This window comes from Schistocerca nitens, chromosome 10 (genome assembly GCF_023898315.1).
Source record: "Schistocerca nitens isolate TAMUIC-IGC-003100 chromosome 10, iqSchNite1.1, whole genome shotgun sequence".
Classification (NCBI taxonomy): Eukaryota; Metazoa; Arthropoda; class Insecta; order Orthoptera; family Acrididae; genus Schistocerca; species Schistocerca nitens.
Genome location: NC_064623.1, coordinates 49,174,381 through 49,187,075, shown reverse-complemented (window position 1 = coordinate 49,187,075; position 12,695 = coordinate 49,174,381). Strand labels below are relative to the sequence as shown.

Here is a 12,695-nt window from a genome sequence, read left to right as displayed (position 1 = left end):
TGGTCTAGCGGTTCTGGCGCTGCAGTCCGGAACCGCGGGACTGCTACGGTCGCAGGTTCGAATCCTGCCTCGGGCATGGGTGTGTGTGATGTCCTTAGGTTGGTTAGGTTTAAGTAGTTCTAAGTTCTAGGGGACTTATGACCTAAGATGTTGAGTCCCAGAGTGCTCAGAGCCATTTAGATACAGGGTGTTTCAAAAATGACCGGTATATTTGAAACGGCAATAACAACTAAACGAGCAGCGATAGAAATACACCGTTTGTTGCAATATGCTTGGGACAACAGTACATTTTCAGGCGGACAAACTTTCGAAATTACAGTAGTTACAATTTTCAACAACAGATGGCGCTGCAAGTGATGTGAAAGATATAGAAGACAACGCAGTCTGTGGGTGCGCCATTCTGTACGTCGTCTTTCTGCTGTAAGCGTGTGCTGTTCACAACGTGCAAGTGTGCTGTAGACAACATGGTTTATTCCTTAGAACAGAGGATTTTTCTGGTGTTGGACTTCCACCGCCTAGAACACGGTGTTGTTGCAACAAGACGAAGTTTTCAACGGAGGTTTAATGTAACCAAAGGACCGAAAAGCGATACAATAAAGGATCTGTTTGAAAAATTGCAACGGACTGGGAACGTGACGGATGAACGTGCTGGAAAAGTAGCGCGACCGCGTACGGCAACCACAGAGGGCAACGCGCAGCTAGTGCATCAGGTGATCCAACAGTGGCCTCGGGTTTCCGTTCGCCGTGTTGCAGCTGCGGTCCAAATGACGCCAACGTCCACGTATCGTCTCATGCGCCAGAGTTTACACCTCTATCCATACAAGATTCAAACGCGGCAACCCCTCAGCGCCGCTACCATTGCTGCACGAGAGACATTCGCTAACGATATAGTGCACAGGATTGATGATGGCGATATGCATGTGGGCAGCATTTGGTTTACTGACGAAGCTTATTTTTACCAGGACGGCTTCGTCAATAAACAGAACTGGCGTATATGGGGAACCGAAAAGCCCCATGTTGCAGTCCCATCGTCCCTGCATCCTCAAAAAGTACTGGTCTGGGCCGCCATTTCTTCCAAAGGAATCATTGGCACATTTTTCAGATCCGAAACGATTACTGCATCACGCTATCTGGACATTCTTCGTGAATTTGTGGCGGTACAAACTGCCTTAGACGACACTGCGAACACCTCGTGGTTTATGCAAGATGGTGCCCGGCCACATCGCACGGCCGACGTCTTTAATTTCCTGAATGAATATTTCGATGATCGTGTGATTGCTTTGGGTTATCCGAAACATACAGGAGGTGGCGTGGATTGGCCTCCCTATTCGCGAGACATGAACCCCCGTGACTTCTTTCTGTGGGGACACTTGAAAGACCAGGTGTACCGCCAGAATCCAGAAACAATTGAACAGCTGAAGCAGTACATCTCATCTGCATGTGAAGCCATTCCGCCAGACACGTTGTCAAAGGTTTCGGGTAATTTCATTCAGAGACTACGCCATATTATTGCTACGCATGGTGGATATGTGGAAAATATCGTACTATAGAGTTTCCCAGACCGCAGCGCCATCTGTTGTTGAAAATTGTAACTACTGTAATTTCGAAAGTTTGTCTGCCTGAAAATGTACTGTTGTCCCATGCATGTTGCAACAAACGGTGTATTTCTATCGCTGCTCGTTTAGTTTTTATTGCCGTTTCAAATATACCGGTCGTTTTTGAAACACCCTGTACCACATAAATAGTATTCAACAGAGCAGTGAATCTATAAACAATCCACTTAAATACAGGTTGTTTACATAAACTGCCACATATTATCAGAAATCAATACTTCTTGAGATATGCTCTGTTTTAGTTGTAACTATTAGTGCGTAGTATACAGTGATGTATGCTGTCACAAGAGATGGCAAAAGTAAGTTAATATGAGGGCGCGCTGAAAAACAGTGCCTCTGAATATGTTGTACGAAAATGCTTAAAGCTTTTTATAGAGCAAATATTGTTAACATTCTACATATTAATAATTCGTGTCTACATATTTGCAGCCCTCTGCTGTGGATTGTACGGTGTAACATAGCAGTGCGTAAAGTAACTGTCCTGGTGCGTGGCCGGTCGGAGTGGCCGAGCTGTTCTAGGTGCTACGGTCTGGAACCGCGCGACCGCTACGGTCGCAGGTTCGAATCCTGCCTCGGGCATGGATGTGTGTGATGTCCTTAGGTTAGTTAGGTTTAAGTAGTTCTAAGTTCTAGGGGACTTATGACCTCACAAGGGAACCTCCCCATCGCACCCCCCTCAGATTTAGTTATAAGTTGGCACAGTGGATAGGCCTTGAAAAACTGAACACAGATCAATCGAGAAAACAGGAAGAAGTTGTATGGAACTACGAAAAAAATAAGCAAAATATACAAAGTGAGTAGTCCATGAGAAGATATGCAACATCAAGGGTAATGTAAGCTGAGGAGCGCCGTGGTCCCGTGGTTAGCGTGAGCAGCTGCGGAACGAAAGGCCTTTAGTTCAAGTCTTCCCTCGAGTGAAAAGTTTTAATTTTTTATTTTCAGACAGTTATTATGTGTCCGTCCGTCCGTCCGATGCGATCACTTTTTTGGGAGTGATTGTCACATCGACAAGAAAACCTAAATCGGGCGAGGTAGAAGAATCTTTTTACCCATTCGCCAAGTGTACAAGTTAGGTGGGTCGACAACATATTCCTGCCATGTGACGCACATGCCGTCACCAGTGTCGTATAGAATACATCAGACGTGTTTTCCTGTGGAGGAATCGGTTGACCTATGACCTTGCGATCAAATGTTTTGGGTTCCCATTGGAGAGGCACGTCCTTTCGTCTACTAATCGCACGGTTTTGCGGTGCGGTCGCAACACACAAACTTATTACAGTGAACAGATACGGCAATGAACGAACGGACAGATCATAACTTTGCGAAAATAAAAAAAGTAAAATTCTCACCCAAGGGAAGACTTGAACCAAGGACCTCTCGTTCCGCAGCTGTTCACGCTAACCAGCGGACCACGGTACTCGCAATCTAACTTTAACCTTGTATTGCTTATGTTGCACATGGACTACTCAGTTTATATATTTTGCTTTTTTTCGTAGTTCCACATAACTTCTTGCTGTTTTCTCGATTGATCTGTGTTCAGTTTTTGAAAGCCTATCCACTGTGCCAACTTATAACTAAATCTGAGGGGGGTGCGATGGGGAGGTTCCCTTGTCAGAAGTTAAGTCCCATAGTGCCCAGAGCCATTTGAACCATTCTGGTGCGTGATAAACAGCATGCTGTAATCAGATTTTGAAGTCGAAGATTTCGGCCACACATGGATCACCCTCTTCTTCGGTATAACAATGCCAGATCACACATGAGCATTGTGACATATGCTACCGTCTCCCGCCTCGGTTTCACTGACGTCGATTCTCCTCCATACAGTCCCGACTCGGCCCCATTCTATTTTCATCCAAAACTTAGAAAGCACCTCCGATTCTGCACGCCTTCTGACACTAAACACATGTAGGTAGATGCCCATTGTTGACGAGTCACGGAGGTGAAGCATCAGTATCACTTCATTATCATGTGTGGGCGGGAACTGTTGATGACGGACTTTAGCAGGTTAACAGAAGCTGTGTATCACGATTTTCTGAACGATAAATTACCAGCGCTGTTGGAGAACGTTAGCCAGCAGAAACACAATAGCTGTCTCTGACAGAATTACATTGTCGCCGGCAAACGTCTAAGCTTTTATTTCTTCTCCATGGATTTTAATTCCTACTCCATTTTTTTTTCTTTTGTTTCCTTTAGTGCTTGCTCAATATACAGATTGAATAACGTTGGGGATGATGATGAGTTAGGTTAAGTTCTGTGTGTATCGATTCACAGTTTGTAGCTTTCTGTTAAATGACACTGACACCTTCAGAGCAGCAGTCCAAAGATGTTGTCGCCTTCAGCCAGAAAACTGTCTTCATGCAGCTCTCCATACTAATCTGTCCTGTACAAGCCTCTGAATCCCTGCATAACTGCTGCAACCTACAGTCATTTGAACCTACTCACAGCCGGCCGCGGTGGTCTCGCGGTTCTAGGCGCGCAGTCCAGAACCGTGGGACTGCTACGGTCGCAGGTTCGAATCCTGCCTCGGGCATGGACGTGTGTGATGTCCTTAGGTTAGTTAGGTTTAAGTAGTTCTAAGTTCTAGGGGACTGATAACCACAGCAGTTGAGTCCCATAGTGCTCAGAGCCATTTGAACCTACTCACAGTACCCGAACACCCATTTCATCTTGATTCCAGTACTCAACCTTTTGTTTCCCTCTATTTTTACCCCTGAGACATTCCTCCAATACCGAACTACCCATCCTTGATGCTGCATGATGCATCCTAGAAACCGATTCCCTCTTTTAGTCAGGTTGTCCCATAAATTTCTTTTCTCGCAAATTCCATGCTGTACTTCTTCATTAGTTACCCTTATCTACCTAGTCAGTCTTCAGTAGTCTGCAGTGCCATATTTCAGAAGCTTGTATCCCATTCTTGTCAATATGTTTATAGTCCTCATTTCACACACATTTTGGACAAATTCTCTCAGAAGAAATTTTCTCTCAGCTAAATTCATATTCGATCCTCTTGTACAGGAAAGATTTTCTTGCTATCGCTAGTCTGAATTTTATATCTCTACTTCTGCCTTTATCAGTGTTTTTCTTGCCTAGATTCTAAAACTCTGGCACTTTAATCTTCTTATTTGCTAACCTAATACTGTCAGCACCACTTAACGTAATTCGACTACGCTTAATTACCCTTGTTTTACTGTTCTTCATGTTCTCATTCTAAACTCTTTTCTAAACACAATTCAATCCATTCCACTTATCTCCAAAGTAGTTTGCTGTCTCTGATCGAACTGCGCCATCAACTGGAAAGCTTAACCTTTTGTGTCTTTCCCTCTGAACTTCAAACTTCTTCCAAATTTTTCTTTCGTTTCCCCTACTCTTTCCTCAATGTTTAGAGTGGACTACGTGAGGAATGAGCTACAGCGCTGTATCACTCCAGTCTATGTCCTTGATTCCAGTACTCAAGCTTTTGTTTCCTTCTATTCTTTTGCTGGCCGCAGTGACCGAGCGGTTCTAGGCGCTACAGTTTGGAACTGCGCGACTGCTACGGTCGCAGGTTTGAATCCTGCCTCGGGCATGGATGTGTGTGATGTCCTTAGGTTAGTTAGGTTTAAGTGGTTCTAAGTTCTAGGGGACTGATGACCTCAGATGTTAAGTCCCATAGTGCTCAGAGCCTTCTATTTTTCTGTATTCTGGTTTCTCTAGTTGGATAACACTGAAATTACAAATAGTGATTGCCAGTCACCAATGTCAAAAGTACTTTTCTAACTCTACCTAATCTGTAAATGTAGATTTTTTAAATGTTGACTGTGGTTGAGGAAGCTTTATCTATTTGTGTCCCTGCGTTTCTTCCTTCGTGAAAGGGAACTATTACACGCAAGTTCCCCCTCTCGGTATGGAAAATGTTGCTGTGGTCAGTTTGCAGTGCTGGAGTGGAGAGTATCTATGGTGAAGTCAGTAAGCTTCACCAACAGCAGTATGCTGGTACCAGCTACTCACCAGCCAGATACAGGCGATGGTGATGATACCCACTCGCAGGTCGATGCAGAAGCAGCATTTGCCCACTCTGCAGCACATGCTTCCGTCCTCTCACACCCTGCCGAAAGAGAAAAAAGTCAGTCAGTGGTTTAATCATTCACAGATCATTTTACATCTACAATGCTATGCGTCAAAACTACAGCACCATGAAGACAACTTGCAACAACCGTCAAAGTGTTCGATACAGTTCCCCACACAGTCGTTTGGTGAACAAAGTAAGAGCATATGGACTTTAAGACCAATTGTGTGATTCGATTGAAGAGTTCCTTGATAACAGAACGCAGCATGTCATTCTCAATGGAGAAGTCTTCCGAAGTAAGAGTGATTTCAGGTGTGCCGCAGGGGAAGTTCACTGAGGCTTTTTGCGGATGATGCTGTGGTGTATCGAGAGGTTGTAACAATGGAAAATTGTTTTGAAATGCAGGAGGATCTGCAACGAATTGACGCATGGTGCAGGGAATGGCAATTTAATCTCAATGTAGACAAGTGTAATGTGCTGCGAATACATAGAAAGAAAGATCCCTTATCATTTAGCTACAATATAGCAGGTCAGCAACTGGAAGCAGTTAATTCCATAAATTATCTGGGAGTACGCATTAGGAGTGATTTAAAATGGAATGATCATATAAAATTAATCGTCGGTAAAGCAGATGCCAGATTGAGATTCATTGGAAGAATCCTAAGGAAATGCAATCCGAAAACAAAGGAAGTAGGGTACAGTACGCTTGTTCGCCCACTGCTTGAATACTGCTCAGCGGTGTGGGATCCGTACCAGATAGGGTTGATAGAAGAGATAGAGAAGATCCAACGGAGAGCAGCGCGCTTCGTTACAGGATCGTTTAGTAATCGCGAAAGCGTTACGGAGATGATAAACTCCAGTGGAAGACTCTGCAGCAGAGACGCTCAGTAGCTCGGTACGGGCTTTTGTTAAAGTTTCGAGAACATACCTTCACCGAGGAGTCAAGCAGTATATTGCTCCCTCCTACGCATATCTCGCGAAGAGACCATGGGGATAAAATCAGAGAGATTAGAGCCCACACAGAGGCATACCGACAATCCTTCTTTCCACGAACAATACGAGACTGGAATAGAAGGGAGAACCGATAGAGGTACTCAGGGTACCCTCCGCCACACGCCGTCAGGTGGCTTGCGGAGTATGGATGTAGATGTAAATGTAGATGTAGACGAAAGTGGTATGAAGTGTTCAGGAAGGCCGTACCCGACACCATACAGGATCTCAGCATCTACACTAGACTAGCGCCCATGAGGTGAGATGTTTGCTCGGGCATACAGGCTGGTACAGTCATGCACGTACTCTGAGTTACGCAATGTGCTTTGCAGTATGAATTTTGACTATGCAGCGAAGTGTGCGCTGACGTGAGACTTCCCGGAAGATTTAAGCTGTGTGCCAGACAGGGACTCAAACCCGGGACCTTTCTTTCTCTGTCGCAAGTTGTGACGTACTGGCGAAGGTGAAACAGTGAGGACGGGTCATGCTTAGCCAGCTCAGTTGTTTGAGCACTTACCTGTGAAAGGAAGGGTTCCTAGGTTCGAGTCCTGATCTGCCACATTCGTTTAATCTGACAGGAAATTTCAGGATATGAGCACGTTTGCAGCAAGACCAGAATCCCCACGGGCAGTGCGTCGATGTCTAGAGCGCCATGGAGTGTCTGCAAAGCGAACATTGTTGTGGCTTCTCAAAGAGAGACGTATGTAAAATTCACCAAAAATGTCAGTTTTTGCGCCACTAGATTGTTTTGTAGCATGTCAGAAACATTGTCTCCAATTTTCATAGCTTAATTCGTGCTACAAATGAAGTAAAAGCTATTCTGTTTGAACCAGTGCGCAATACCACGTCCCATTTTCTAGACGACTCCGTCCTTGCTTGCGTTATTTTATTATTTCCTGCCATCAGACAACACATCTGTAGCGCATAGAAAGCTGTGAGTCCACTTATGGTGCTATTAATTACAATTTATTACAGAAATACACCCATGGTGGAACACAAGATCCGAACAAAAGCTTCAATAACTTCATTTAGAAGAGTCGCTCAGAGAAACCATTTTGCTCATCTAATATCACAATTATTATTATTTTTCTTTGTGTGCTTAATGTGTACACGTACTTTGCAGTTAGATCTCCTAACTCCTTGAATATATTTTCAACGAAATCCATTATTTTTAATTATTTTTTTTTCTATGCTTGCTATTACCATTCATTGCTGAATCGACACCATGGTCATAGTTGGCGAAGATGCGGATGTTGTTACAGAATGTAATTGCTGGGATACTGTGAAGCGCAACCTCTAGAAGAAAAAAATGTCCAATTTGTATTTTTGTAACAGCCAGGCAGTAACATGTCATTATTTACTCCATTAGCTGCCGGGAGGCCGGCCGCGTTGGCCGAGCGGTTCTAGGCACTTCAGTCCGGAACCGCGCTGCTGATATGGTCGCAGGTTCGAATCATGCCTCGGGCATGGATGTGTGTGATGTCCTTAGGTTAGTTAGGTTTAAGTAGTTCTAAGTCTAGGGGGACTAATGACCTCAGATGTTAAGTCCCATACCCTTAGAGCCATTTGAACCATTTTTCGAGCTGGTGGGAGGGCCCCGTTTTTAGTAATACTGGAGTGTTACTGGTTTATATACTTACTGTGTTTATGCAGGACGTTAACACAATGGAGTACTGATCAACTTGACACGTCATTCACGCAGAGTCCGTAAAATTTCCGCATAGGCATGACTCAACTATAGAACTTAGTCACTGACTTAAGAGGGTTTCGAAGGAAAGCGAGAACCTTGAATGCAGTCGGTCGACCTTCACATCACTTCTCCGTGAGACCACAGCTGTCATTAGGCTTACCCGTCGCTCGTCACATTAACACTGTTATCAGCCGCATCAAAATTCCTCTCTACAGTTGAGAAATACGTTTTAGAACTCGTTTCAATCCGACAAAGTTGACGTTTCTTACGACTTATCTAGAAATTGTCGAAATAAAAACGCCCGTTTCTAGCCATATGATAAAATTTTGGGGAGTAACACATCATGTGTCAACAATTATTGTTTGCTGACCTTTACTTGTGATCTGCCTTGCGTCGAAAACACCTCAAAATTACCATAGCTACAAATAGTACATTTGTACTACTGTACAGATGCTAATGTTTTACACTTAAAATGAAACAAAATTAAACACCATTTCTACTTGTAATGTGAACTCTTAGTGCCATAATTTAACTATTGCTTGATATAATGCGAGGTAGCGGCTGTAAATTAATAATTTTAAGTCAAGATTTCCCTCTGTACACATAATTAGCTTAAAAGGTGATCACATTGAAACTGACGCGTCGAGGAAGAGAGAGCATCCAAGTTCAGAACACGCTTCGTTACAAGAATTGTCGAACAAAAACTTGAAATCGGTTTACAAATAAAAAATATGAAATAGTCTTTTCTTTTTTGGTCACCGTCTCCGTAGTGAACATACCACAGAAAATCCAAAGAGATTCTGGTCGTATGTAAAGCATTCCAGCGGCAAGACGCTATCAATGCCTTTTCTACGCGGTAGCAGTGGAAATACTATCGATGACAGTGTTGCTAAAGCAGACATATTAAACACGGCCTTCTGAAATTCCTTCAGCAAATAAGACGAAGTAAATATTTCAGAATTCGAATCAGGAACAGCTGCCAACATGAATAACTTACAGATAACCTCGGAGTAGTGAAGCAACTTAAATCACTTAATAAAAGCAAATCCTCTGGTCCAGACTCTATACCAATATGGTTCCTTTCAGAGAATGCTGGTGCAATAGCTCCATACTTAATAATCATGTACATCTACTCAGTCAACGAAATATCCGTATCCAAGGACGGGTAAGTCGCACAGGTCACACCAATATTCAAGGAAGGCAATAGGAGTAATCCACTAAATGCTAAATTAGATTTCCACAGCGTTAACGTCGATATGCAGCAGGTTTTTGAAACATACATTGTGTTCGAACATTACGAATTACTTTGCAGTGAACACATGATGTGTCGTGGGACGATCACTCTGTTTTTATAATAATTGAAAAGCCACGATCGCTTCAATATCGTTCACTAGATGACCGGTTTCAGCACTCTGAAGGTGCCATCATCGGATCTGAAATGTTAATCGACGTTTCAGATCCGATGATGGCACCTTCAGTGCTGAAACCGGTCATCTAGTGAACGATATTGAAGCGATCGTGGCTTTTCAATTATTTTAATTATGAATTACCTCGAAGAGAACGGTCCATTGACACACAGTCAACACGGATTTGGGAAACTTGTGAAACACAACTAACTCTTTACGCACACAAAGTGCTGAGTGCTATCCAGAAGGCTTTTGACATCGTACCTCACAAGCAGCTTATAATCAAATTCCGCGCTTGTGGAATTTCGTGAATGCATATTCTTCTTCCTCTCCAGTTTTCGCCTCCCCCCCCCCTTCCACCCCCCCCCCCCCCCACACACACACACTCTCTCTCTCTCTCTCTCTCTCTCTCACACACACACACACACACACACACACACACACACACACACACACACAAATGGCCAAAGGATGCTACAGCGACATACTGCATGTTTACTTCTGAGATGTTTTCCGACAAGGAAATTGGCGTGGCAACTTAGTCTGATCATTTCGCTTTTATGAACCAGTGTGCGACTTCTATTCATTGAGGTATTCCGATTATTGTTGGTTGTGCGTCTAAAGACGGCGCCTGTCATGATGTGTTCACATCTAAAAGTGATCGTCATTTGAGGTGTGTTTGACTCTATTCTCTTGAAACGTTAGCTGTTCAAGTTTTAATTGATAGTAACGACAGATTATTCGGAATTGAGAACTAAATCCTGAGTTACAGTATAAAGTTGCCTAATCTCTTATGTATGAAATTTGGGAACAGAGAGTTCTAGAAATCTTGGCACTGTATGTTACAACGGAATTTGAAGTATTTAACCTGTAACTTTAAAAGACTGAATTGCATATTTCACGAATTTTTTTTGTCTCTTGCAGGTAAGCTTCTTCACGTATGTACCAGCGTTTGCGACAAGACTGCTTGGCGAAGGCAGCCAGAATATGTACTGAAATTTTTGCATGCGTCCACGAGAGTAGGATAGGCATCAGACACGTCTGGGACATGTTTTATTAGATTCACCAGACCAACAACAACAAAATAAATCGAAATCGTCCATTACTTTAACCTCGTACAGTTTTGCGATGGCTTCATATTAGCGAAGTTGCTAAATTTCAGGCAAAATCTTTTATTAGCCATTAACTAAACATCTGCGGACCTATGTTTATATCAACTTTTTTCTTTAGTTTTACTTGTAGAATAACATACTAAGATATTTGCATATCTTCGTGAATCACCCTGTATATTCGAATGTAATTAGACGATTAGGGTATAAAATACACTGCTAAGAAACGCTCCAAAACAAGTTTATCAATGCGGACAGTGAACGGAAATAGGAGTAATCCGGTGAATTAGAGACGCATATAAAAAAAAAATGGTTCAAATGGCTCTGAGCACTATGGGACTCAACTGCTGTGGTCATCAGTCCCCTAGAACTTAGAACTACTTAAACCTAACTAACCGAAGGACGTCACACACAGCCATGCCCGAGGCAGGATTCGAACCTGCGACCGTAGCAGTCGCACGGTTCCGGACTGCGCGCCTAGAACCGCGAGACCACCGCGGCCGGCCAGAGACGCATATCACTAACGTCGATTTGCAGTAGGGGTTTGGAACATATACTGTGTTCGAACATTATTAATTACGTCGAAGAAAACGATTTATTGACACCCAACCTGCACGGATTCAGAAGACATCGTTCTTGTGAAATACCACTAGCTCTTTATACTCATGAAGTAATAAGTGCTATCGACAGGAGGTGTCAAATTGATTCCATATTTTTAGATTTCCAGAAGGCTTTCGACACCGTTCCTCACAAGCGTCTCCTAACCAAACTGTGTGCCTTTGGAATAGCGCCTCATTTGTGCGACTTTCGGTCAGAAAGGTCACAATTCGTAATAATAGACGGAAAGTCATCGAGCAAAACAGAAGTAATATCCGGCGTTCCCTAAAGAAGTGTTATAGGCCCTCTATTGTTCCTGATCTATATTAACGGCACAGGAGACAATCTGAGTAGCCCTATTTGATTGTTTGCGGATGACCGTCTCGTAATGTCATCAGATGACCAGAACGAGTTGCAAAATGATTTTGATAAGATATTTGTATGGCGCGAAAAGTGGCAACTGACCCTGAATAAAGAAAAGTGTGTAGCTATTCACATGAGTACTAAATGATATCCGCTAAATTTTGATTACGCGGTAAGTCACACAAACCTGAATTCAACTAAATACTTAGGGATTACAATTACAAATAACCTAAATTGGAGCGATGTGGGCAGAGCAAACCAAATACTGCGATTCATTGGCAGATCACTTAGAAGGTGCAACAAGTCTACCAAAGAGACTGCTTACACCAGGCTTGCCGCCCTATTCTGGAGTATTGCTGTGCGGTATGGGATCAGCATCAGCTGACATCGGAAAAGTTCAAACCAGGATGCTCGTTTTGTACTACCGTGAAGTAGGGGAGATAGTGCCACAGACACGATACGTGAATTGGAGTGGCAATCATTAAAACAAAGGCGTTTTTAGTTGCGACGGGATCTTCTCATGAAATCTAAATCATCAGTGTTCTCCTCTGCTTGCGAAAACATTCTGTTGGCACCCACCTACATAGAGAGAAATGACGATCACGATGTTGTTGTTGTGGTGTTCAGTCCTGAGACTGGTTTGATGCAGCTCTCCGTGCTACTCTATCCCGTGCAAGCTTCATCATCTCCCAGTACCTACTGCAACCTACATCCTTCTGAATCTGTTTAGTGTATTCATCTCTTGGTCTCCCTCTAAGATTTTTACCATCCACGCTGCCCTCCAATACTAAACTGGTGATCCCCTGATGCCTTAGAACATGTCCTACCAACCGGTCCCTTCTTCTTGTCAAGCTGTGCCACAAACTTCTCTTCTCTCCAGTC

The 12,695-nt window shown here is 43.3% G+C and overlaps 1 protein-coding gene across 1 annotated transcript in view; it reads right to left on the bottom strand.

Annotated features, from left to right (window-relative positions):
- The window catches only part of LOC126210173 (uncharacterized), a 61,295-nt gene that overhangs the window by 24,087 nt on the left and 24,513 nt on the right, over nucleotides 1-12,695 (bottom strand). Inside the window, exon 2 of the mRNA XM_049939330.1 lies at nucleotides 5,601-5,697. Within this exon, the coding sequence (XP_049795287.1) occupies nucleotides 5,601-5,678 (78 nt within the window). The 5' untranslated portion in view covers nucleotides 5,679-5,697. The remainder of the gene's footprint in view (nucleotides 1-5,600; nucleotides 5,698-12,695) is intronic.